Source organism: Leopardus geoffroyi, chromosome C3, assembly GCF_018350155.1.
Source record: "Leopardus geoffroyi isolate Oge1 chromosome C3, O.geoffroyi_Oge1_pat1.0, whole genome shotgun sequence".
NCBI lineage: Eukaryota > Metazoa > Chordata > Mammalia > Carnivora > Felidae > Leopardus > Leopardus geoffroyi.
This window is the reverse complement of record NC_059338.1, coordinates 42,586,801-42,614,683: the sequence shown is the minus strand read 5'-3', so window position 1 is coordinate 42,614,683 and position 27,883 is coordinate 42,586,801. Positions and strand designations below refer to the sequence as shown.

The following is a 27,883-nucleotide window of genomic DNA, read 5'->3' as shown; positions in this document are numbered from 1 at the left end:
CTCGTTTCTCCTGGAAGCACTTCCTTGACAAATCACTTGCATACCAGTCTTTACTGCAGGATCTGCTTCCAGAAAAATGACCTAAGACACTGTCCAAATTTAGCTTCTACCACTGCCAAACACAGATTCCCTCCTTCCTCCCTCAGCCACTCTGGCAGCACTCTCTGAATTATAGCAATAGACATCTCACACACATTTTGGCAAGTGTTCACAAGGGGGTTGGTTTGGGTTTGGGTTTGCTCATGGTTTTCATAGATCTATTTCTTACCTTCCTAATGAGATCAGGCTACCCTGAGAACAGCCATGGATCTTTTGGCTTCTTTATAACCTTCTACACCAGACTAGGCACAAAATATGTTTTCAAGACCTACAGAATGAAACCTGAAATGAATGCATGCTTATCTGTGTCCTGTATGTAGCACAGCAACCTGGAACAGGGGCTTCAAAGAAGGCAATGACAGGTGACCATCCACAGCATGCAGCTTTGACCCTCAGGAGACTGTGCCCCTAAGGCCTTTGGGGACCTGTAAGAGGCAGGATGTCAGAGCTGGGCTGGGATGTTTATACCCTGTCAGTCTCCCCTTCAGCCTCTTCAGTGAACCCATAATGGTGCTCCTGAGGATGCCCCAGGGTGAAGGTTCCAGCAAAGGGGCTAGGTCATCCAGAGACAAAGTATAAGGTCAAAAGATCTATCTTTCACATTTCTCCCCAATGCCCCCACCCATTTCCCTTCCTTGATGTGCATGTCTAAATCTTACTCCCAGGCTTTGCTCTCAATCCTACTGCTATAAGCATTGCTATGAGCCACTTCTGGGAGACACTTGTGTTTCAAGAGGGATGGCAACACTTTAGGTCGTCAGAGAGTCCAGAACACTAATCCCCTACAACTGCCCAACACTTTACAAAATACTTTTCATGTTCACATTCCATGAGGTGCCAGTAATCCTATAAGATGGGTGAGGCAAATAGTACCATTATCCCCATCCTACAGACAAGGAAACTGAGGTCTAAAGAGGGGGAGTGCCTTGCCCAAGACCACATACCTACTAAGCAGCAAAGACAAGGCTAGATAAGGAGGGTACCATGTCAGCAACAGCAACAAAGGTGAAGGCTCATTCCCATAATGAGGAAGTCTTGCTGTCAGCCACGGCAGACAGGCACACAAATGAGTCTATCCTTTTATCTCTGTACCCATTGGGAAAATACATGGGGCTCTAGGCCTCTGGGAAAAACAGAGTCAGTAAAACAGACCCAGAGTTGTGAGGTCATGATGGGGACAAAGCACCTCCCCTTTTGGTCTCTGAAGAGGAAGGGACAGAGCTGCTGGAGAAAACATGTGGGGGCAGATTAAGGATTGTCTAACACCTACCTACTGAATGCCACATGTAACTAGTCTTCCAAACAGCCCTGTAAAGAAGGTAACAATGGCCCCACTTGACAGATGAGAAAACAAGCTCAGAGAGGGTAAGTGACGATCAAGATCACACATCCAGTGGTAACAGTCAATATGGTCTCAGCCATTTACGGAGTTCCCGCCTCACGCCAGGCACTGTGCTGAGTAACATACGCACTTAATAATCCTAATGATCCTTAATTCATAGACTGAAGACCGAATGCATTAAGTAATCATGTCACTGTTCACAGATGTGGATACTGAGTCTCGTCAATTTGCTCAAGGCCGTGTGGTCTTTGGGTAATGGAGCCATCCTGAGGGTTTCAAGATCAAGCTGAATCTCCTTCCCTACAACATCCTCAGATCCACAGTGGAGCAGTGGTTGGCCAGAGGCTGACTGGCGGGCACCAAGGCACGCACCTGCAGGAGGAGACAGGCAGCTGGGGAAGATACATTTGCAGGTGACAGAGCAGGACAGCAAACAGCTGCCTCCGTGGGTGGTTTCAAGGGTATTGAAAAGCCCCTTTTCATGCTGCCTCTCTCTGGAGTCAGCCCCTCACTTCTAATGGCAGTCCTCCAGTGTTCCCAGAGGGTCCTGGGAAAAGGAGTGAAGCAGGCAAATCTCCTGGCCCACAAAACTTCTGAGACCTTCTCTGCTACTTGGGGGAGAGGCCCTGTATGAAGCAGAAGGTTGGGATGCATGTGGTAGGATAATATTCTGAAATTTCCAAACCCAACTTTTCAAACCCACCTCCATGTTTCTGTCCTTCCCGTACTGGGTCTGCCAAGACAATCTGTGGGCGTGGCCTCAAGAAGGACGACACAGAAAAATCGCAGAGGAAGAAAAAGAGTCAGTTCCTAGCTTGTGGTTTCCAGAGTTCAGCCCTCAGGAAGAAGCAGAGAGGATTCAGTACCCAGACGGCAGACCCAGGAGACAACACGAAGAAGTTCAGAGGTTCTCACCCCCGGGGAGCGGGGAGCCATCAGTACTGAAGCAAGGAGTGGAGAGGTGTAGTGAGCCTCTAAGAAAGGGGAATGTTATGTCCTGTCCCCCCACCCGTGGAGGACACTAGAACCACCCTCCTCACAGGTTTAGGAGATCTGAGCACTAAGGGTCCTTGTCCCCTTTACCCAGTAGAGCCCTAGAGAGGCAACAAGATCTCAGAGAAGAAATAATTGTGTGGTGTGTCCATGGAGATAGTGGGTTTCTCTCTCTCTCTCTTTTTTTCTCTCTCTCCAATCTTCAAAATGGAGATAAAATTCACATCACATAATATGCACCATTTTAAAATGCACACATCTGCAGAATATCAGAACTAGAAGGCCGTTAGTGGGAGTGCAAGCCTGTGTTCCTTAGAATGGCCAACTGGACCCATTTTAGCTGGTGTCCAAGTTCCTTTCCAGCATCACCTCCCCCTTCAGCCACAATGGACTGCTTGCTCTTCCCCACATCCATGGTGCATGTTCGAACCTCTATATCTATGCTCATGCTGTTCTTTCTGTCTTCCCCTGTCAAGGCCAAGTGCAAATGTCTCTTCCTTCAAGGAGTTGTTTCCTGACCTCTCAGGCAGAATTAATCCATCTCTCATTTATGCCTCTCAGCATGTTACACACTTGGCATTGTAATTTGTTTATCTGTCTCTGTCTTCTGTCCAAAGCCCCTCTGAGTCCCTCCAGCTAAAGAGCTGTATCTTATTGGACTACACATCCCATGCTTTTTAGCACAGAGCTGGTGTTCCATAAATACCTATTAAGTGAATTAATCAGGCCAACCCTCTATTATATAAATAGGGGCCCAAGGCCAAGAAAGGTAAGGGACTTATCAAAGATTCTGACAGTTAATGTATGGCTGAGCCAGTGCTCGAACCCAGCACATCCAGGGTGCTTTCCAAATGAAGTTGCATCCAAATGAATACTTTCTCATTCAGTTTTGGTGTCATCCAAAATTCCTGTTGATCCCACAACTGCTTTCCTGAGTTTCTGATAAAATGATAGAAGTAAAGAGTGTTACAAGTGGGGAACATTGCTGGCATATGCATTAGACTGGCATTTGAGGAAGAGACATATGGGGGAAATGTTACAAGGACATTATGTAGTGTGCTGGGTGTACTTCTGAGGGAGGACAGTTTCTAGAAGTCTGCTTTACATTGATGTGAAATGATAGTTCATGATGAATAAATCAGCCGTAACACACAGCTCTGCAATAGCCAGATTCCCCACTAAGCAACACTCCTCCTGCAAAACAGAATATTCACATTTAACCCATTGCAAGAGAGCAGCTGTCCAGGCTTTTCTGAGTAATCTCCATGGAAGGACAAGCCTGAATGTTCCTTAGTTCATTGGATCACCAGCCTACAATAACAAAGCTCTTTCTACTATCCAAAATAAATCCCTCTGCAGCCTTGTAAACTCTCATAAGATTACACATTGAATACGATTTCACCAGATACTCTTTAAAATGTTCCTTTATACACTGGAAGAGAAATCATTACAAACCCCATTGTTACATCTTGCAGCAAAACAAAACTGAGTTGTTTCTGCACGCTTCCAAGGTCTTAGCTAAGTCAGAAATAGCTCCTGACCACCGAACAGGAGTAGTTGGTAAAACCCGCTCCAAACAAAAGAAAGGCTACTTCCACCTAGTCCCCCTCAAAATCTGAGGAGTGTTAACACTGCTCTGAAGAAGACATGGCATCCTCCACACAGACAGCGAGCCTCCATCAGACACAGTCCGGTCTGTTTCTATAGCCAACACTCTCCTGTTCTCATGAAAGGCATCTCAGGTCTCTCTACTCTGCCTCCCCTCCCCGTATACTCATCAGATGACCAGACCTCTGCTTTCTCACCAACAGAACCCTCCAGTAGCAAATCTCTTACTCCCTTGCATGGCAAATGTCAGTAGCCCACCACCGTTTCCTCTGCCCACAATGAAAGAGCAGCAGGAAAAAAATCCCTCAGGGAGCAGACATGACCTCCCTGCGGCCCTCATTCATAACTCCAAGAGGCAGAGATTCCAGGTTTGGTGTCCAACCAGTGTGGGCCCCCCAGGCTCCCTCAGGGGCTGGGCATCTAAACACCAAATATCCACAGCATCTCGATACCAAATGTCATTCAGATGTTTGGGGGTTAATCCATATAGCTTTGAAATCTAGGAAAAACCAGATACTCTTTTATTGGCCTCAAATTGAACAGTGATGGGTTAGGCAGGGCTGAATTTCCCTGTAGAGCAGGGGGAGGTTTCCTTTGGGCAATACCCAGGCAATCCTGAGGTTTCCTTTGGGCAATACCCAGGTAATCCATGAATTACCATCATTGGCCTACTCCTACTGAGCTCACACAGGGTGCCTGGCAGCATCCCTTATTTCCAAACAAGAAAAATAAAAGTAGGGAAACATGAACAGAAGTCCGTCCCCACTACAGAGGCTAGTGGCCCAGGACAAGGATGCAAGCACCAGTTCGACTCACCAGGGAGCCCAAAAAGAGTCAGAATTATGCATCTACTTCAGTTTTCTCATATGGAGGTGGGAAGAAGTAGTGGTTTTGATGTTCAGAAGTCCCCAAAGTGCCTGATAGAGGACTTCTGAGCATAGCAATGTGAGGTCACACCCATTCCCGAGGGCTGTGAGCCACGCAAGAGTGGGCTTAGCTCCATCAGCCACGGCTCCCAGAGACTTTCCCCAGCCCAACTTTCTGCTCATTGAGCTGCTGGGGTTCATCCAAGAACAAGAACAAGAGTAAAGACTCCTAGTTTCTAACAGTGGGTGGGTGAGGAAGCAGCAGGTGGAAAGGGAGGGGGGGAACAGCTTCAATGGAAACAAATACATTTGCTGCTAAAACAGGCAAAGAGGATGCCTGGGAGAGGGCAGGTCCAATTACTGGTAAAATAATCAGAAATAGTCATTTACCCAAGTACAACTTCTCCATACCCTCTAACTGAGCTTCTTTGCTGCACTGGTTATATTTAGAACCTATTTAAGCAACCACTTATTTTGTCTACTGGAGCCAAAGAATATTCTAAGGGCTCCTACCAGGGCTTGGGAGGAGGGAGGAGGAAGGGACAAGGGTGTAAAGAAGTTAGCCTTCCCCCACTTCAAGCCCCAGGACGAGGAAACCCCCAGGGTACAGCAGGAGCCCACCCTGGCAGGAACAGAGTACAGCAGAGGAGCCTGGAACAGCCTCAGAGATGGCTCTGGCTCTGAAGCTGGTGGCAGAGGGGTCTAAATAAGGCTGAGGCCTGCAGGCTCCAAGTCTCTTCTGGTAGCAAGGCCTGGTGACAGATGGTGCAGAGGCCAGGGCATGCATGTCTTCTAGGGAGGGCACGGTGCTGGGGTGGGTCCAGCCACTAAGGGACAAGGTCAGACCTGGAGTCCATCAAGCATCATTGTGTCCCAAGCACTAGGCACAAAGCCATAGGTTAAACTAGGGAAAGAGGAGATGGTGTGGATTAGATAGAGAGCAAATAGATGATATAGGAGCCACCTTCTATGAGGTCACAATCAACCTAGACACACGCATACGCACAAATACACAATTGGAAAGCAACAGCCAGGGAATAGGGTGGCTAGAGAGAGTCCCACCACCCTTCTCCATCCCTATGTCCTCATGCTCCACTTCTCAACAGTTCAAGGAAAGTAACTCAGCCATGACACCTCCAAGCCATCTAGGACATTCCCTATACATCCGCCCACAGGAGCAACCACATGAGTCAAGGAAGTCACATGTTGGCCATGTACCAAGACCAACCAAGCATTTTCAACGTGCCCGCTCCCACTGGCACCAGGCACCACACAGGCCTGGGGATACAAAGGTGAGAAGACTTTCACAGCCTTGGCATTTTACAGCATAGCAACCCTGCTCACATCCAAAGTACGCATACTTAGATAAAGACCTAAGCTTAGGATTCCTGCCCCAAATCCTCACTTTGCTTTTCCCCCAGGGCACCTTTTAAAATAACCACTTAGAGTTGAGAGAAGTTAGTGACTTCCACCCCAACTTTGTTATAAGTAACAAATGCTTGCTAGCCTGCTCTCTATCTCCTGCTCACTGGTGACCCAGGACAGAGGGCTCATTGCAGCCCCTAACCGCCTGGTTTCTGGGATCTGGAAGTAATAAATCTTGTGACATGAATTCCTTTATGTGGGTGTATTGAAACTGCACCTTTAACCAATACAATCCTGGTGGGGGGGGATGGTTCAATTCCCCCAAGTGAGACCTTGGATGTGAAGAGAGCTACCTGCCTACGCTGGGTGGGTAACTTGTGCCTTCTCACACAGCAGGTCATAATATGCATATTCTTAATTCACACCAGCTCTAGCTTCTCAACATACCTACCTGTACCTCCTTTTGTAGGGCTCACAGGTTGGCAGGTTGTCCTAAAAGCATTATCTTAACCACAGCACAGTAGGGTTAGCTCAGGTTATCAGTCCACATCTCACCAGAAACACCTGAGAGCTCTCCCCACAATATGGATTATGTAATAGGACCCCATCCGAGGTACATCTGGTTGTGGACGTGGGAAGAGATGCCCTGTCAACATAAGGTACAAGAGGGGTTCTGCAGAAAAGGAGAGGGGGAAATAAGCCATTAAAACAACACGGCATGAAATTTTGGATCACAAAGTAGTGTGGACATTGTCTTATAAAGTGGGTCTCAGTGCCCTGATGGCTTGCCTCACAGTCCCCCATCCCTGATGTCTTCATACTTGGCAATGCCTTCTGGCAATTTAGCTTTAACCTCCTCTGTCCTCTAGCTACTGTCAAGCAGTTACTGGTCTGTAAACAAGCATTGTGGTTGGGAGCTCTCTTTTAAAGGAGGCCTGCAAGGTGGATTTAATTTCTAATCATTAGTAAAATAAGCATCATAGGATGTCCAGGGCTCCAAGTCCCCACACCATGCCTCATGTAACCCCCACCTCCACCCTGTGAGGTAGGTCTCATTATTTTTCCACATTTTTCAGATGAGGAAACTGATAGGGAAAGGGGAATAATCTTGCCTAAGGTCACCAGCTGGTGTGTGGCAGGGTCCGGATTCGAACCCAAGCAGTCAGGGCCTGGGCCAGCTTAACCACCCCATTGGGCTCTTTCCCCTAAGGACTAGTCTACTTTGTCAAGTGCACCCCTTCCTCTGTGGTTTTTCTCCCAGTGAGACTTCTCTCTCCTCATGGAGCAGGGCGCCATGAGACCCTGGTCATCTGTCTTCACACAACTGAACACACTTCCTGGGAGTCTTGCACAGGAGGTTGTAAGATCCAGAACCTCACTTGTTAATACCATTCACTAGGCTTTAGGTTAGCCATATTTATTTTTCTGTTTGGGGTTCTTCATGGACAAATCTTCCTTTTCCCCTCTTCCCTCTTCCTCTTTCCAGAAAGGAATGTGAGCTGCCCTGTCCTCCTACACCCTATCGATTAGACCTCCTCCTCCCCAGAACCCTGTGAGGCAGCCAACGCCTTACGGCTCTTTCCTTCTCACTCTATGAAAACCTACTCTTGGGGTGGCTTCAGCCACATCTTCCACAGCAAAGCTCTAACTATACCTGCGGCACAGCATCCCTCTAAAGAAACAGGCTGAGGGGCGCCTGGACGGCTCAGGTTGCTTAAGCATCTGACTTTAGCCTACGGCATAATCTCCCCATTCCCCGAGTTCAAGCCCTGCATCTGGCTCTGTGCTGACAGCTCAGAGCCTGGAGCCTGTTTCAGATTCTCTCTGAAGCTGCCCTCTCTCCCTCTCTGCCCCTTCCCCATTCACACTCTGTCTCTCTCAAAAATAAACACAAGAAAGAAAGAAAGAAAGAAAGAAAGAAAGAAAGAAAGAAAGAAAGAAAGAAAGAAAGAAAGGGAGGAAGGAAGGAAGGAAGGAAGGAAGGAAGGAAGGAAGGAAGGAAGGAAGGAAGGAAGGAAGGAAGGAAGGAAGACTGAAATACAGACAACCCAAACCACGGGAAGGGATCTCTACTTACAACCTTTCTGACCCAGGAAGGTCTGGATTTTGATGAGGTCGATTCCCAGGGCCCCAAAACCTGTTCATTCATTCCTTCAGATCTTCTCTCAAAATTTACCTTCTCATTAAGGGCTTCCCTCAGAGCCTAATTTAAATAGCAACTCCTCCCTTGTGCTCCCTGTACTCCTGCCTGGATTTTCTCCACAGCACTTATCAACATAGATACTATGGATTTCACCTATTTATTTTATGTTCTGTCTGTCTCTATGCCCAGAACATGCCTGGGACAGAGCAGATATTCAATACACATTTCACTCACTTATTCATTGAGTAAACACTGATTGAGTGCCTACTATGTGGCAAGCACATTACAGTGGACATTGGTTTAAAAAAAGAAAAGATTACTCTTCTTTACTTACTCATCTTACAGTCTGATATGGAGATAAATATTAAATGTAAATAATAAAAAAATAAAGTAAAATTCCAATTTCTGTGTAGCAGAAGGACCAAGTCCTCCAGGGCAGTTAGACAACACTCAGGAGCTCAGGGCAGTGGCTATTTATCAAATATGTATAATAATATTTCATTGTTGACAACCCAATGTAGCAGTACTGGTGCATACAAATTATCAACTAATAGTCAAGGAATCTCTTCCAACTTCTTGCCTATAAATAAGGATAGCCTTTTCTCCTACAGCCTTCCAATGCCTTCCTTCCTTAGTATGGTGGCCACAAATTTGACAAATAGGACACTCCTCTATCAAAACATAGTCTCCACCCCTAGCCTTGAATCTCGATGAATGGTTTTGTGACTGCTTTCATCAACAGAATGCACTGGAAATAATACAGTGCTAGTTTCCGAGCCCCTGCCTTGAGACACTGACAATTTCTAATTCTTCTCTCATGGAATATTCAATCTGAAAATCCTAAGCTTCCACGCTGGAAGCTCAGCCACCTTTAGACAGCTTTCTTGGAGAGTCTGAGCTGAGCCTGGACTTCCAGCCATCTCCACCAAGGTGACAGATGTGTGAGTGAAGCCTCCTTGGGTTCTCCAGGGAAGCCCCTCTGCAAACAAATACAACTAGTCACCTGAGTCAACCCTACACAGAACAGAAGAACTGCCCAGCTAAGCCCTGGCCAAATTTATGACCAACGAAACAGTGAAATATTTGTTGTTTTAAGCTACTAAGTTTGAAGGTCATTTGTCATGCAACAATACGCGACCATAACATGATGGATCTCATCTTTCCTCACTCAGTGCTATTTCTAGAAGCTCTCACCTCTCCCTTGGTTTCAGTTATCATACATGGGCTGAGGATCCAATTCTGCATATACTGCCCTGCTCTGTTGCATGTGTTGAGACCAGTGCAATCCCTTCTGGAATATCCCACCAGTATCTCAGAATCTTTCCTGAAAAGTGGGCTGCACCTCTTATGTTTCCTATATAAGCAAATAAGACCATTTTCTTGCCCATAAATGAAGCCCAGGTATCAACCTCTATTCCTCCTTCTTCATTCTCCACATCTTCCAAGTCCTATCACTTCTACTCTTTTAACATTTCAAATATCTTCTCTCCTCTCCATCCCCACTGCTGAGACCTTAGTCTATCCCACCAATGTCTGTTGTCCAGATGACTACAATAGCCCCTAAACTGGAGTCCCTACTAACAAATCTTAACCCCTCCCCCAAATCACCCCCCACACTACAGCCAGAGTGATTTTTCTAAAATAATAGTCACTGAAAATCTGATCTTGTCACTCCCATGTTTAAACCTGTTCATGACCCATTGCCCTAATGCTCCATCCAAAGGACCTATGCTTGGTTCACCCCCATCTCTTTCCACCCCCATCCCTCTCCTACCACTACATTCTTGCCAGACTGCTTCTGATTTCCCAAACACATCATGCTTTCTCTCTCTCTGCAGAGTTTATTCATATGTTTTTCCCTCTATCTGTAATGTTCTCCTCTCCGTTTTACTTGACTAATGCCAAATTAGTCTTTCAGACTTTAGAATAGGCATGACTTCCTCCAGAAAGCCACCCTTGACTCTCTCAATACCAGGTTTTGTGCTCTCAGATTACCCAGCGCTCAGGCCTGTAGTAGCCTACAGGCCACTCTACTATGATTGCCATTCTTAACTGTTAATCCCACTACACAAAAGCTACTTAGGGCCAAGCTTGTGGTATGACCAAGCTTGTACCAAGGCTTGTGGTATACCCACAGCCTGACCCATAGTAGACTCCCATTAAATGCTTGTGGGATATATAAATAAAGGCCTATTGCAGGACCCCAGAGAAATGATATACCACATGCCCTTCTAGGTTAGTGGAGGAAGCCATCAGTTCATCAAAAGCCAAACAGTGGCCATCTCATTAATTCCCAATATGTATAGCTGGCAATGACCTGCATTAGATAGAGCAGGCATTGGCACAGCCAATAATCAGCAGTTGTCCAGAAGCCAAGGCAGAATGATAGAAGCCCCCCTTGAAGGGGACATTCAGGGTCAATCCAAGACCCTGTCCTGCCCTCCCTCAGATCCTGGGTGGCACCAACCCATCTGTTCATCTTCCCTGGCCCACACTTAGCTCCATTCCCCAACCCAATCAGAAAGAAAGTCTTGGGGTGCCTGAGTGGCTCAGTTGGTTGAGTGTTCGACTTTTGATTTTGGCTCAAGTCATGATCCCAGGGTCATGAGATCAAGCCTGCATCAAGCCCTGTGTCGGGCTCCACACTGAGCATGTGTGGAGCCTGCTTGGGATTCTCTCTCTCTCCCTCTGACTCCCTCCCTGGCTCTTGCACTCGCTCGCTTGCTCTCTCTCCCAAAAATAAAAAACAATTAAAGAGAAAGTCTTTTTTTTAATTTTTTTTAAGATTTATTTATTTTTAAGAGACAGAGCATGAGCAGGGGAGGGGCAGAGAGAGAGGGAGACACAGAATCCAAAGCAGGTTCCAGGCTCTGAGCTGTCAGCACAGAGCCCAACACAGGGCTCGAACTCACAAACCCAAGATCATGACTTGAGCCAAAGCTGGATGCTCACCTGACTGAGCCACCCAGGCGCCCCAGAAAGTCTTATTTTAACAGGCTTACCAACCCAAGTCCTATATTGAGACAGATCAGTGACAGCAGACCTTGGCACAGTCCCCCAGGAGCTTACAGCCAAGACCCCTCACCCTCTAATCATAACCACCACCTCCACCCACAGCCCAGTGAGCAATTTAGCTGATGCCTACAAATTGCACTGCCACATCTTTGATCTATTTCTTTCCTCTCAGCACCTTAAGATGATATAGATGCTAACAAGTGGCAGAGGAGGCGGTGAAGAGAGAGACCAATGCATTAATTATTCAAATTTATTCTTGTTTAACTTCAGGAATAATAAAAAGAAATTCAATATTTCTGAAAAGACTGTCTAGGTAGGAGACCTTAACGTTTCCTTGACAGATCTAGGAAATACAGTATTCTCTTATTTACTTAATCTTGTCTCATATAATTATTTAAGTCCATAAATTCTTAAAATCTAACCATAAGTAACTCAGAACTGAAGTCAGCAAAGGACCCTGTTAATGCCAATAGAAGTCCCAACCCTCTGCCACCCTCTGTCACCCCCACTCACATGGACACCATCATTTCCCACTGCTCTGTGCCCTTTTACCCTGTGTCAGGAGGCTTTCTGTTAAAAACACAAAGAGTTGATAAAGCTGAAAGGCCCAGAGTTTCTGCCACCCCAAACTGCTCATCCCTCCATCCTGCTGGTCAAATTCTCTCTGGGGAAACAGGATTAAGATGTAATGAAAAATTAAAATATCATAGCTGCAGATGGCCTCAACTATTTTTACCAGTGCTTACTGGGGCTTCAACCAAGCCCCAAGAATCATCTACTCCAGAAGCTGGTATGTGGATCCTGCCTCACTCCTCCCCCCAACTCCTTTACAAGCACATCTGTGGTAGGCGGAATAATAGGCCCCAAATATGTCCACACTCCAATATTCCCAGGGCCTGTGGATGTTGCCTTATATGGCAAAAGGGACTTTGCAGATGTGATTACGGATCTTGAGATGGGTAGATATCCAGAATTATCTGGGTAGGCCCCCATGCAATGACAAGCATCCTTATAAAAAAGAGGCAAAGGGATACTGGACACAGAAGGCAAGAAAGAAGAAAGCAATGTGACCACAGAAATAGAAATCAGGGTGATGCAACCACGGCTAAGGAATGCCAGTAGCCACCAAAGCCAGAAGAGGCAAGGAACAGATTCTTCTCTAGAGCTTCCAGAAGGAGCTTGGCCCTGACGGCACCTTGATTTTGGCTCCATGATACTGATTTATGACTTCTTCCAAAATTATAAGAGAATAAATTTCTGTTTCTTACCATACACTGAGTGCATGGTAATTGGATACAACTGCCACCAAAAAAAAAAAAAAAAAGACAGATACAACATCCAAATCAGTCTTTCTCAATAGTAGAAACCCAAAGTTCTGCGATTCCCGGGAACTTGAAGCCATATTCCTCAGTCTTGAAGAGTCCAGGGTACCTGCCATGTTCTGAACACTTTTTGTGGACCTTGGGACCTCAGCACTGGGAGTTGTCCAGGCTGAAACCCCATGCTTTGCTCACCCCTGTATAAACCACCACCCCTTCAACCTTAACTCCATCAGTGTTCATGAGTGAGGAATCCAGACACATCAATCCTCCTTCAGTTATTCTGAAGTTACCTGCCACTCCCTCTAGCTGGAATTCTGCTCCTCCTGCTCTCCAAGTGGCTGGCTCCTTCCTCAGATCTAAACTAAAATGATTCTTAGAGAATCCTTTCCTAACACAGCATCAAAAAGAGTTCTCCTCCTGGTTTTTCTCTGCCATCTTCCTGTTTGCTTTCTTCACAGGATTTACCACCTTTTATAATTATTTATTTGCTTTTTTTTTTAATTTGGGGTTACCTCCCTCTCACAATGCAGGGGTTTGCACTTGTCCTGTTCCCTCCTATATCCTCAGCACCAACACAGTGCCTGGTAAATGGTAGGCACCTAATAAATACTTGTCAAATTACCTAGTTAATCCCTTAACTGCAGATGTTAGGGATGAAAAAAGGGGGATATATGAGGCAAAGGAGGTAGGGGGGCATATCCAACCATTTCCAAGTATGAGTCATGGGGGATGACCCTGTTGAGACAGAAGCCCATCCTGAATGGCTAACGGTGTGTGTGCTCACTGACCCTTGCTTGTTCTGACTGTGCCTTTCTATACTTCCTCTCTCTCCTCTCCACCATCCTTCAAGGTCCATCGGCCCCCAGCTCCTCTTCCAGCACCTTCAGCCTGTCTCCTACAGCCTCAGCCATGCCTGCAAAGACCCCAGCAACTTCATCCCGTGTGGAATGGGGCCACTGTAAGACCAAGGACTTACATGCGCAAGGTTGGCCTCACAGGCTCTCTGGACTGGCAGACTACCCTCTTCCCTAGCTAGATTTGTATAATTCCTAAGGCTGCATCCACTTCCTGATTTGCTTGTTAGCCCCCGTCCTGCTCCAATCCAGATAGCTGTCCAACCACAGGACCCACGGCATCTGTACATACTCACCTCTACCTGATAAGCATGGCACCATCTAGAAACTCTTGCTGTAATATCCCCACTCATCAGATGTTCTTGGGCCCAGTTCAGAACCCCTTTGGGCACTGATGTGAAATGTTGATCACTTCCACTCAGGAACCAAGGAGTGTTTTCAGCCTGACTGATGGAAGATCAAGAGAAGAAGAAGATCACATACATGAGTTTTCCAAAATTAAAATGGAGAATAGGGCCTTTGGGAAGGCTGTCTGGATAATTAAAGCATTAATTCAGCCTCTGGTCTGCCTGAGAGCAACAGGCTTCTGAGAGCTCCATTAAATCTCTCCCAATAAATACTGATGGCTCTGAGGCGGTCTTCCGGCCAGGGTGCAGAGTCATAAAAGACGCCTTCCCTCCCAGTCTCTACCTGTCATCCTTGGGGAAATATCCAGAGGTGATAAAGTCAAGGAGTTGAGGGTCTTCACTCAAAATGTCCCTCTTTAAAGTTAGGGCTGGAAGGTCTGGAAAGAACTATGCACCAGGAAACCAAGGTGGAAAAAGGTAAGTGACTTGCTTAAGGGCACACAGCTGTTGGTAAGAAAGAGTGGAGGGGTGCCTGGGTGGCTCAGTTGGTTAAGCGGCCGACTTCGGCTCAGGTCATGATCTCACGGTCCGTGAGTTCGAGCCCCGCATCGGGCTCTGTGCTGACAGCTCAGAGCCTGAAGCCTGTTTCAGATTCTGTGTCTCCCTCTCTCTGCCCCTCCCCTGTTCATGCTCTGTCTCTCCCTGTCTCAAAAATAAATAAAACGTTAAGAAAGAAAGAAAGAAAGAAAGAAAGAAAGAAAGAAAGAAAGAAAGAAAGAAAGGAAGGAAGATAGAGTGGAGACCAGTATTCAATGTCTTGCTATCAGGATAATACCTATTCCAACCTTGTTACATCACACACTTCTTGGAGCTTCATCCATAAAACCCCCACACACATGCACGCATACACACACACACACACACACACACACACACACGCACCCACGAGCCCGCACATGTGTGAATCCTTTCTACACAAGCTGTCTCCCCAATGTCACTCAATAACTACATGCTTTTGTTCAAGATGCTCCCTGACCTTGGAGCCCTTACACCTTCACTGCCATCCCAATTTCACCCATCCTTGAGGCCTTAGTTCAAGACCACTCTTCTCCATTGTCTTCCCTTTTAATATCCTTCATTCCCTTCTTTGAACAACTCTAGCACTTGGACGTTAGCCCTGAATTCTACCCTGTTTCATTTGGTGCAGAGCTGTTTCACCTCGTATTCTGAACAAGACAGCAAATTTCATGCGGATTTTCTCTCAGCAGCCCCCTACCCAACCTCCCTACCCGTGGCCCAGCACACATTGAGAGCACCATCACTGTCTGCTCCTTGAAAATCAGGGATTCAAGGCCAGTCCAGGCTTTGTTGCCTTCTGCAGCCTTGGATAAGCCCCACATTAGACCTGTGTCTCCACCCCCACCCAAACAATGGACATGTACTCAATCAAGGACCAACTTTATTCCACATTATGATGTCTCTCTGCACCTTCTAACAGAAAGGCCAGTCCTGCCACATCCTTGCTTTCTCTGCATGTCCCCCAAAGCACCCCCAGGATACTGCTGTCTAAGGAACTCCATTACAGCACATTCAACAACTGCCTTGCTTCCCTGCCCATATTCTGTGTTCTCTCTGGATCTGCCCTGGAGATGAAGAGGAGCAATGTGGCTGGTGTGAAGAGCACTGGATGGGGAGCTCTGGGCTGGGTCCTGGGTTTTGTTCCACTCCCCACTCCTGCCTGCCTGACAGGGGTGGGGAGTGGAACAAAGGGGACCAGTGCCACACACCCTTGTTCACTCACTGCGGGTTCTTGTCTGTTAAATGAGGGTGTTACAGGTCACTGCTGCTCCCTAAAGGTTCACTGCCCTATACTTTGTAAAGTCTTAATTAGACAGCAATGTCTCTGTGCACAAATGACAAGCAGAGCAGCTGAGAGCACAACATACCTTTAAAAGTCTGAGGTATGGAAGAAGAGAAGGAGGAAAATTAGCCCTTTTCCTGGAAATCTGGCTTGCTTTTCCCAGAAGAGAATGTGCAGTAAACACTAGAAGGCATGGAAACCTCTGAGGCAACAATACACCCACCTGATACACACACACTCGATCACCACCGCACACAGCTTCCCAGGAGCGTGGCAATGGTTAATTAGATCTGTGGCCCAGCAACTTGTATCAAGGCTCATCACTAAGACAGTAACAAGCAGAACTGCTATTAAACAAACCACACTGGCCCTCTAAGTCAGCTCCTCAGGTAACAGATGTTTTCTTTGACTGTAAAAGGAGGGATGAGGAGGAATGAACTAGATGTGGGGAACCTCACAGGAGGCTCAGATGTGGGGAACCCTCAAAGACTTCAGGTTTGGAAGTCCCACATTATATATGACCCTTGCTTTCCTCTGGTGATCAACTGTGCCCAAATATGACCCTTCATCTCCACTAAAGGCCATCCTATCTGCCTAGACCCCAGACGATAGCTTAGTGCTGGGGCACATTAACACCCCCACCCCCAAAACAAATGACTTCAAGGAACAGGGTTGGGTCCATTGCTACAACTGTCATGCCAAGTGGTCACTTTAAAACTACAAGTCACCAGGTAGAAGGCATCTGGAGAAGATGACCCTGCCCATCTCCTTCCCATACTCCAACCCCCACAGACGTCCATATCAATGACCAGATTGTGGCAATCCCAAGGTATGATCCGGGGGTGCCTGGGTGGCTCAGTCAGTTAAGCATCCAACCCCTGATCTCAGTTCAGGTTGTGATCTCACGGTTTGTGCAATCAAGCCCCGAGTCGGGCTTTGGGCTGACAGCATGGAACCTACTTGGGATTCTCTCTCTCCCTCTCTCTCTCAGCCCCTCCCATCCCTCAAAATAAATAAATACACTTTAAAAACAAAACAAAACAGGGGCGCCTGGGTGGCGCAGTCGGTTGGGCGTCCGACTTCAGCCAGGTCACGATCTCGCGGTCCGTGAGTTCGAGCCCCGCGTCGGGCTCTGGGCTGATGGCTCGGAGCCTGGAGCCTGTTTCCGATTCTGTGTCTCCCTCTCTCTCTGCCCCTCCCCCGTTCATGCTCTGTCTCTCTCTGTCCCAAAAATAAATAAACGTTGGAAAAAAAAAAATTAAAAAAAAAAAAATAAAAACAAAACAAAACAAAGGCGTGATCCAGCAGAAAGTCAGCCCACCTCAATAGTGCCCAAATGTCACCTACCAGTCACCTGAGCAGGTGAGGGTACAGACCTCAGCTCACATCCTAGCCCAGGTTGGCCCCGGATGGGCTCTCCCAGGGATTGCTTTTGTGCTCCTGACTGTAAGGGGGGCAGCCACCTCTGCACTGGCACCCTAAGGTGAACTGTCATGCAGTGTCAAGTGCCTTTTATGTTTCCAGCTGGGATATTATTTCTTGACAAGAAGGGAAAATATTTATGATCTTAAAACACTCTGACTGGAATCCCCACAGAGCACAATAAGGGGAAAAGCCCTTTGTGGAAGGGGCCACTCCCAGCCCCACCTAACAGGCGGAGGCCCTTTTGCTGTCCACAACTCTGTCACCAGGGAAAGCAGACACCATCATTGAGTTCAGATTGCCACTGGCCCCACAAATGACTGAAGCAAAATGAATTAAGGCCTGAGCCTGGGAAGCCCCAGAGTCACAAATGGAGGAGAATCAGGCACAGAAGTAGGTACAGATCCTATTACCTACCATCCCTGAACCTGTGAGTTTTTAGTTTGGGGTTGGAGATGAAGGAAGGGCTCTGAATTTGGATGGGAGCCTTCTTGAAGAGGAAGCCTGCCTGCCTTACCATGCAAAAGCAAGCCACACATTATTCATGGCAAAAACACCAAACGACCATCTGGGGATGGGAGGAATGAAGAAAAAACAAAGAAGAGAAGAATTGCAAATATATTCTTATTTTATTGTTTACTCCCCATTTTGTATCTCTTCAGCTTGGGAAGATTCTGGGACCTTCTGGCTTCAGGAAAAATCATGCTTTACAGATAAGGAGACCAGTCCTAATAGAAATCAGGTGAGAGCTGAAATAAGCCTATGGGATGCTTCACTTCTGTGACTTTGGTGAACGTGCAGGAAGGTGGTGGCCATTCTTCAAAGACAAGGGATCCGAATAAAGGAATGTGGGAGAATTAAGATTTCCTTATTCCTAACTAAGCAATTTCCTTATTCCTAATAAAGCAATGCTAGGATTTTCCTATTAAGTGCTGTGGTCCTCCCTGATTAGCCCAGGACATTCAAGCAACACGTATTTCTTGTGTGCCTGGCTCTATTCTCAGCAAGTCTATAAGGAACTCTGTACGCCAGGCGTAGGGCAGGCTGCCCTCAGAGTGCCATGCCCAGGGTTTGTTTCCATAAAAGGACTTCCCTGAAGGTCCAAACAGTGGTCCTGTGACAGGTGGGGACAACCAGCACTTGCCCCGGTATGAGAGGCAACCCCTGGAGGCCTACGGTCAAGAGGGCCGTGTCCCTGTTAGCATGCTTGGAATGCCCTTTGCATAAAGGAAATGTGGTCCCAAGAGCCTTCCGTTAAAAGCCAACAGAAGGTAAAGGCAATAACCCACACCTCAGACTGTCTGACTCTCTGTCGGGAAGTGTCCTGAGGAAAATGGATCCCTGCCCAGAGAGCTGTGAGGAAGGATTTAGGGAAGGTTAAAGTAACCTGCACTAATTAGGGATAACAGGGACCTACAAGAGCACCCTACAGCAGCTATGGTTGGTAACCCCACAGTGGCCCCCTCCCTCTAACAGGGGGCTGCCTGGCATCCTGGCTGATAGCAAGCAACAAACCCTACCGAGATCCCTGTCTTCCTATCGCCTGCTTTGAATGAGGTATACAGACAATATCCAAGATTTTGTTTCAAGCACAACAAATGGCATTTTAGATGGTGGTAAGAGTTAAGGAGTAAAAATAAAGTAGGGAGATATACTGGCCTACATTTTTAGAAAAGATAACCAAGGAAGCTCTTCTAGAGAAGGTTACTTCTGAGTAAAGATCTGAAGGGTGTAGAGGATGGAACCATTGGAATATCTGAGGAAGTACATTCCAGACAAAGGGAACAGCTATGCAGGTACCCTGAGAAAGCAGACCTAGGAGAGAGGTGAGAGACAGGAGGAGGCTGCTGGCTGGAGCAGAGGGAAGGTCAGGGAGAGCTAAGTGACGGGGTGAGGGAAGACAGGCTCGTGGCCCCCACTGACCTTCAGTGACCCTCCTCCCAGTTCTCCTGACGTCCTGCTGCCCACTCCAGCCATGCGGGGGTCTCGATTACCTACCCTTCCAGGGCTCACCTACTTTGGGAAAGTCTTGGGCTTAGCCTTCCACACCCAATTGCCCGTGTGAAATGTTGGGAACACCTTGCCCTACGTGAGCGAGAGGTGTGATGAGGAGTGCAGCCTCTCACAGCCGTGGGGCGGGTGAAGCTTGCCCTCAGTGCCTCCAGCCCCTCCTCCAGTAGCACTCAGTGCCCAGGAGCCCACTCCTCCCTCTGTCAGAGCCCAAAAGTGTCGAGAGGGTCCTTGGCTAGGTAGAAGATCTGGGCTCAGCAAGCCATCAGACCTTCCCAGCCTCAGCTTGTTCACTGTAAAATGAGAACATTGTGTCGCTTACCTCTAATACCTCTTCTAGCCCTTGGTGAGCTCTACCCTGTGCCGATAAACCCCTCCTCGCCAGTGTGTTCATCTGTGTCTCCTCTCAGACCACGAGCCGACATGCTAACAGTGGCCCTAAGTCACATGGCCAGGTGCCCAAGGGAGGCTCTGAAGCCAGCAGGCCAGGGTGCTTTTGTTTTAAGCCCATGACCTTCTCAGTGGCCCCTCACACCACAGGCACAGCCACCCAGCCCAGCACCTTAGTGTGTGGCCACGGCAAACAATGAGGAGTAATGAAGCGATTCCATGTAGAGAGACCCTTCATCAGCCAGCGTTTTCATTGCCAAGGCTCACACCGACCGTGAGAGCCTCCAATCCCAGGGTATGCAGACTCTCATGAAAAGGTTTTACAAGGAAATGAGCCACCAGCACTCCAAGGCAGTCATCGTCAATCAGCACGGCAGGTGACTGCTCACCCTGCAAGGCAGCTTCGCCACAGCTCCGTGCACGGAGAGCTGAGCAGCTGAGTCTGCAGTCTGTGCATCTAGGCTGAGGCGGGGGCTCCCTGCCCAGGCACCTCCGTTGAAGTGGGTAATGGGGAGCTAGCTGACACTGAGACAGCCCTACTCCACTGTCATTCACTCTAGGGTTTGGGGTGGCTCGCCTTTTTCTCAGTTTATCATACCTGGGCCACCTATGGATGGCAGGTAGCAGTGGAGCCAGAGGAGGGACATAGTATAATTGTGAGAATGACCTCAGATCTGGCGAAATCCCTAGGCTGACTTGGTCAGTATGAACTGCAGGGGCAACCAGGGCTCTGCCAACAGGTTCTTTAAAAAAAAATACTTCAGGTTCCCAGACAAACAGCAAGCCCAGAAACCTTATCACTATCAGCCCACAAAAGGCCAACCTGTATTGTGCACTCTGTGTGGCTCCTCTTCCACTTAATGACTCCTGCAGAATTCAAGCTAAACGGAAGTGGGGGTGTTAAGCAGGGTAGATACACATAATATAATTCAACTGCCCTTGCCAGATCTCTTCCTAGGACAAACAGCATTTTCAACCACTTAGACCCAGGTTTTCCCCCGGAGGCAATTTTTCAGTCATTTTGTTTGGGAGGACACCAGAAAAGCTGAGTTCTGTTCTCCCTTCTCTTCTTTGCAGCTGCTCCGATAACATCCTTGCCTCCTCCTTAGGGACCTTCCAAGCCCTTAGGCAGAAAAGCATCTGCACTCTCAGAAGACTTCAGGGGATGACACCAAGCTCCCAGTGTTCTCTCTCCTTGAAGGTCTGCCTTAGAGCCTCAGTGGTTTAGCCCAAGACAGGACTCTTGTGAAAGGAGCAGAATGAAGTGTGCCTCGGCGTGGAGACAGTCCAAAAGGAAGTTGTGCTGGTAGAAGAGAAAGAGCACGTGCCTGGAATGTGTGTGGGGCAGGGTGTGTATTAAATACTAATATCAAGAGGTGTTTGTTCAGAGTTTGCCTCAACAGGTGTGGTGCAACTGCTTGGGACGTAACTGTGAACAGGGCCCAGTCACTGCCCTCAAGTAGCTTGCAGTTGAACAAAAAAGAAAAAGAAGGGATACCTGCAGGACAGTGGAATGACCGCTAACAGAAGAGCCAGGTGAAGTCGGGGTTGGGAGCACATAGGCAGGCACCTCACCCAGTCCTGGGGGCTCAGAAGTGCTGAAAGGCTTCCTGGAGGAACAAGTATTCCAGGTGAGACTTGAAGAATGAGCCCCAGTCCCCTCATCACTCACCCGGTTGTCTGCAGTCACCTAGGTGATAGATGAAGGGTGAGGGAAGAAGCTGAAGAGAAAGAAGACAGCCCAAGGAAAAGCATGCCATCTTTTATATGACCCGAGTGACAGAGGAGCGGCTGGGAGAGACAAAGCTGGAAAGGCAAGACCCAGCCAGGCACAGGTTTGGGACAACAATGATGAATTCAAGCAGCATTCCAGATTTACTTTTTGGATATACTACCTGAACCATGGGGGCAAGAATACAATGAAGCCAGCCTCCTGGAGGCCAACTAGCCAGGTAGGAAGCTGGTGTCTACTTGATTTCTCCACTTAAATGCATATAAGCATCTCAAACTTGATAGAACTGAAGCAGAATTCTTTATCTCCCCTTCAAGACTGCCCCTCCAAAGTCTTCTCTTTCTCAGTAAATGGTACTAGACGCTCAAGCCAAATATCCCGGAGGCATCCTGATTACTGTTTCCCTAATCACGAACTCTAACTATAACCAATCTATCAACAAGCCCTGCAGACTTTCTCTCCAAAACACATCCCAAATCCAATCCATCAAAACTAACACAGTTCCAGACTCTGGATGTCTCACCATTCACCTAGATGTATGCAGTCACCTAAGTAATGGTCCTCCCTCCACTCTTCATTCCCCTCAACACACTTGCCACATGGCAGCCAAAGGACGCTTTTATACATTTTTATTGTGAAATATAACACATATGCAGTAAAGTACAAAAACCAAGTGTATAAATCAATGGTTTATCACAAAGTAAACGTACATGTACTCATCCCCAAGGTCAAGGAATAAAGCAATAGCAGTTCTACCCCTGAAGCCCTCCTTGTCCTCTCTCCCTGTCACTGCACCTCCTTCTCACTATCCTGCCTTTTAAGGTGATCCCTTCTTTGACTTTCCTTAAAGTTTACTAAGTACGAATCTCTAAAAGCAATAGTTTAGGTTTTGGCTAATGTTTTCGCTCTATATAAATGGAATCCTACTGCATTTGTTATTTTGTACGGGACTTCTTTCATTCAGCATTATGTTTGTGAGATTCATTCATGTTGTGTGGGTAGCTCTAGTTTGCTTATTTTTATTGTTTTATGGCAGCCCATTATTTATCCATTCTACTGTTGATGGGCATTTGGATTGCTTCTGGTTTTTTCAATTGAAGTACAGTTGACACACAATGTTACATCAGCTTTAGGTGTACAACAGAGTGATTCCGTATCTCTATATGTTATGCTCTGCTCACCACAAGGGTAGCTACCATCTGTCACCATACAACACCATTACAATACCCGTGACCATATTCCCCTTGTTGTACCTTTTATTCCTGTGGCTCATTCATTCCATAACTGGGAACCTATGCCTCCTACTCCCTTCACTCATTGGAATGCTTCTAGTTTTTCAGATAATATGAGTAAGGTTGCTACGAACAGTTTGATTATTTGTCTCTTGATGCCACAATAGTCTTAACTCACAAATCAGACATCACTCCTCTGTTTAAAACTCTCCAAAAGCCTCCTGCCCTACTTCAAATCCAAATTCCTTATCATGGCCTATAAGGTCTTCCTTCTCTGACATCCTCTTCTCTCTCTCTCACCCTTACTCACAATGTTCCCACCTCATCAGTCTTTCTACTGCTGGAACACACTATACTAGCATCTACCTCAGGGCCCTCACACTTAACTCTTCCCTTTGCCTAGAATGCAGATCTTGTATAGCCGGCTTCTGTCGTTCAAGTTTTGAGTCAAATATCAACTCTTCAGACAACTCCTTTGACCACCTACTTTGGAAGACACCCTCAATGCACTCTCTCACACATCCCTTTGTTTTGTTTTCTAATGGTACCCTTTACTATGGAAAGCCATCTTATCTAAACGTCTGGTTAGTTGCTTACTCTTTGTCTCCTCCAACCCCCCTGAGCTCAGGGACACTGTCTTGTTCACTTCTGTATTGCCTGCACCTGGAACCATGTCTGACATAGAGTGGGCATTCAATAAAAGCTTGTTGGATGAATGAACGAATGAATGAATGATGAATGAATGCACCAGGAAAGATGTCAGCATAACCAATCTAGTGGTAGTTACAGGGAGGAAGCAGAAGAGAGAGCAGTGAATACTTTTGAGAACAATGGAGGAAGAATAAAGATCATTGAGGAAAAGATGAATATTGAAAAAATGATATTGGGACAACTGCATAAACATACAGGAAAAAATTAAGTAGGATCCTTCCCACAAGTCTTACACTAAAATAAATTATCAATGAATCCTTTGCAGTGCAGAAGCTTTTATCTTGATGAGGTCCCAATAGTTCATTTTTGCTTTTAATTCCCTTGCCTTTGTAGTGAAATAAGTCAGTCAGAGAAGGACAGATATCATATGTTTTTCACTCATATGTGGATCTTGAGAAACTTAACAGAAGACCAGGAGAGAGGAGAGGGGGAAAAAACAGATACAAATGGAGAGGAAGGGAGGCAAACCACAAGGGACTCTTAAATACAGAGAACATACTGTAGGTGGACGGGGGGTGGGGGAGAGGGAAAATGGGTGATGGGCATTGAGGAGGGCACTTGTTGGGATGAGCACTGCGTGTTTTATGTAAGCCAATTTGACAATGAATTATATTTAAAAAAAAATTATCAATGAATCAAAGATCTACATGAAACCCTAAAAATTCTAAAAGTAAAAAAAGTATAAATTTTGTAGTTGTGAAGGTCTTTGTTAGTATAATATAAAACCAAAACACAGTAATAAAATAAAAAAGACTGATGCATTTAATTACATAAAAATGTAAATACTACCATAAAAGCATAACTTCAAAAGGCAAATTACAAATTAGGAAAATATTTTCTGCATCTATACTATAGACAAAAGGCTAATTTTCTTAATATATAAAGAACTTCTACAAATCAATAAGAAAATATATAAAGGATATGAACAATCAGTTGACAGAAAGGGAAATATCAATGACTCTAATTTATTTGAAAGATGTTTAATCTCATAATAAGAGAAAGATACATTGAAACTAGGAGATACCACTTTAATCCCTTAGATAGTCAATGGCCTAATACACACTGTATTGGCAAAAATGCAAGGAAACAGGCACTGTACTACTAGATTGATAAACCGGTACTTCCATGAGAGGTAATTTGGGACTATACTGCAAAATTCTAAATTCACTCTTTGGCTCCACAATTCTACTTGTAGGAAATTTTCCATCACATATATTTGCATGTATGCAAATATATGTTTTTATAGGTGCACATATATGTTTATTCATGTATATGTTTATCTATTGAAGCATTAATATAATAGTGAAATATTATAAAAAAAGAAACATTACATATCCATTAAGCAGGGATCCACTAAATAAATTATAAAATATATATAGCCTTTAAAAAGATTGAGACAAGGGGCGCCTGGGTGGCGCAGTCGGTTAAGCGTCCGACTTCAGCCAGGTCACGATCTCGCAGTCTGTGAGTTCGAGCCCCGCGTCAGGCTCTGGGCTGATGGCTCAGAGCCTGGAGCCTGTTTCCGATTCTGTGTCTCCCTCTCTCTCTGCCCCTCCCCCATTCATGCTCTGTCTCTCTCTCTGTCCCAAAAATAAATAAAACGTTGAAAAAAAAAATTAAAAAAAAAAAAAAAAAAGATTGAGACAAATCTCAGTGCCCTGATTTGGAAGGATCTCCAAGATTATTAAGTGGAAAAATATCTAAGCACATAACAGTTAAATTATGTATGTTACTATTTGGTTTTGAAAACCTAAACATTATACTTTTATTTATGTATCTAGAAATGGAAGGATACACAAGAAATGGTAATAGTACTTGTCTTCTAGGAGGGGAGGTAGGTAACTAGGGGAAATTTTTAAAATAAAGAGAAATTTTAAGAATAGACCCTGAAAACTGCAAAGCACTGCTTAAAGAAATTAAAGAAGATAGTAAAAAATGGAAACACATCCTGTGTTCAGAAACTGAAAGATTTGATATTCTTTTTTTAGTGTTTATTTATTTATTTTGAGAGAGAGAGGGAGAGAGTACATGCACGAGCACAGTGGAGGGGCAGAGAGAACGGGAGAGAGAGAATCCCAAGCAGGCTCCATGCTATCAGCACAGACCCTGACACGGGGCTCCATCCCATGAACCATGAGATCGTGACCTGAGCAGAAACCAAGGGTTAGGCACTTAGCCGACTGAGGCCCCCAGGCACCCTGACGTAACATTCTTAAGATGTTGATGCTATCTAAAATAACCTACAAATTCAATGAAATCCCTATCAAAATCCCAACTACAGTTTTTGCAGAAATAGAAAATTCAGGCCTAAACTTCACACGGAAACTTAAGAGACCTGAAATAGCCAAAACAATCTTTAAAAAGAACAAAGTTAGAGGTCTCACAATTTCTAATTTCAAAATTTATTGCAAATGTGGTACAACTTAAAAACAGACATATAGCTAAATGGAATATATTAAAGAGCCCAGAAATAAACCCTCATGTATATGATCAAATGATTTTCACAAGGGTCCCAAGACCATTCAATGGGGAAAGAACAGTCTCTTCAAATGGTATTAGAAAAACTAGAAATTCACATGTAAGAGAATAAATCTGGACCCTTATCTTACACCATATAAAAATTAACTCAAAAAAAAAAAAAAAAAAGGACCTGAAAGTAGGAGCTAAAATCATAACACTCTTAGAAGAAAACATAAGAGAAAAACTTCATGACATTGGATTTTACAATGATTTCTTGGATATGACACCAAAAGCACAAGCAATAAATGAAAAAATAGGAAAAGTCAACTTCATCAAAATTTAAAACTGTTGGACACCGAGGGACGTTATCAACAGAGTGAAAAAGCAATCTATGGAATGGGAGAAAATATTTGCAAATCATATATCTGATATGGGGTTAATATACAAAATATCTAAAGCACCCCTATGACTCAACAACAAAAAACTCAAACAGCACAATTTAAAAATGGACAAAGAGGGGCGCTTGTGTGGCTCAGTGGGTTAAGCGTCCAACTCTTGATTTCAGCTCAGGGCATGATCTCATAGTTCATGAGATGGAGCCCTGCATCAGGCTCTGCACTGGCAGCACAGAGCATGTTGGAGATTCTCTCTCTCCCTCTCTCTCCGCCCCTCCCTTGCTCTCTCTCTCTCTCTCTAAAAATAAACATTTTTTAAATAAATAAATTTTTTTAATGGGCAAAAAACTTGAATAGACATTTCTCCAAAGAAGATATGCAAATAACCAATAAACACATGAAAAGATTCTCAATATCACTAATCATTAGGGAAATGCAAATCAAAGCCACAATGAGATACCATTTTATACCCATTAAGATGGCCAATAAACAAACAAATAAATAAATAAATAGGTGAGGATGTGGAGAAATTGGAACCCTTTTACATTGCCAGTAGTAATGTAAAATGGTATAGCCACTGTGGAAAATTGTAAAAGAGTTCCTCAAAACAATTAAACATAGAATTACCATATAATACAGCAATTCCATTTCTGGGTATATACCCAAAAGAATTAAAGCAGAGACTAGAACAGATATTTGTACACTCATATTGATAGCAATATCATTCACAATAGCCAAAAGGTGGAATATACTGACATATATAAGTATATATATTGATATATACACAATATGTATATTGTATATATATTGATACACATACTCTCCTTTTCAGAGCTATGGCACCTTCGTTTAACATACTTGGTAAGGTACTTAGCCTTTCTACACATCAGTTTCCTCATCCATAAAATGAAAATAATAGCACTGCCTACTACACTGGGCTGGTCTGAGGAACATAAAGCCCTTTAGAGTAGTAACTGCCACACTGTATGTGCTTCATAAGTAGTGGTTCCTCAGTTATTATTATCTTTAACAAATATTTATTGAGTACCTACTATATTCAGGCGCTATGCCAAGTGCTGGGAATACAGAGATCAACAGAATGGGTTCCTGCCTTTAAAAGCCTCACCACTAAGTAAATGAGACCTTAACTGATTCCATTTTCACTCAAGCCCTCACTTTAGGAATAAGTGTTTAAAAAGCCATTATGGAAGTACTCCTCAAGAAGATACATAAAAGACTCAATTAGGGTGAAAGTCTAAATTGCTTTCTAACGATTAGACCTGTCTGAAAACAGAATGGGCTATCTTTAAAAGTAGTAAGTAGTCTGGATAACTACTTATCAGATATGTTGCAGAAGAGATTCAGAGGGTTAGACTAGGTGATCACTATGACCCCATCTGGTTCAGGGAGTCTGTGATGCTATAAGGTGAGGGCCAAGGACTAGACTATGAGCAGCTTGGCTGGGGAAAGGCTCCAGGGTTTCAGCCTTGCAGACATATCTGCTTCATGACATCATCCAAATTCCCCCCAGCAGGGGCCAGAAGTGTCCATATGTCTGGTGTGGACTCAAAGTCAAAATGACAGACACGATTTTCTCATAGATGAATGGAGAGGAACCAAAGCACAATCATCCCCAGAAGACAGAGAGAAGGGCAGAAAGGCCCTAAGAGAAGGCCACCACAGTTTTTTTCTGGACCAGCACAATCTGCAGGATCC

The 27,883-nt window shown here is 45.4% G+C and overlaps 2 protein-coding genes across 10 annotated transcripts in view; one reads left to right on the top strand and one right to left on the bottom strand.

The window, feature by feature from the left end:
- Positions 1 to 27,883, bottom strand: part of CACNA1E (calcium voltage-gated channel subunit alpha1 E) — a 497,854-nt gene that overhangs the window by 451,556 nt on the left and 18,415 nt on the right. The gene's annotated exons all lie outside the window — the stretch shown is intronic.
- Positions 5,518 to 21,012, top strand: LOC123584920. The gene is made up of 5 exons (XM_045452586.1): positions 5,518 to 6,200; positions 13,604 to 13,738; positions 14,381 to 14,431; positions 17,900 to 17,979; positions 20,715 to 21,012. The coding sequence occupies exons 1-5, from the start codon at positions 5,988 to 5,990 to the stop codon at positions 20,863 to 20,865; spliced, it is 630 nt and encodes a 209-aa protein (XP_045308542.1). The 5' UTR covers positions 5,518 to 5,987; the 3' UTR covers positions 20,866 to 21,012.

Bases quoted from the DNA above. Each gene is read 5' to 3' on its own strand.
- LOC123584920 (XM_045452586.1), top strand. From the start codon at position 5,988: ATGTCCTCATGCTCCACTTCTCAACAGTTCAAGGAAAGTAACTCAGCC. The intron at 13,739-14,380 runs GTTGGCCTCACA...CTTTAAAGTTAG, and splicing joins CAAGGACTTACATGCGCAAG to GGCTGGAAGGTCTGGAAAGA. The intron at 17,980-20,714 runs GTGAGAGCTGAA...TCTTCTTTGCAG, and splicing joins CCAGTCCTAATAGAAATCAG to CTGCTCCGATAACATCCTTG.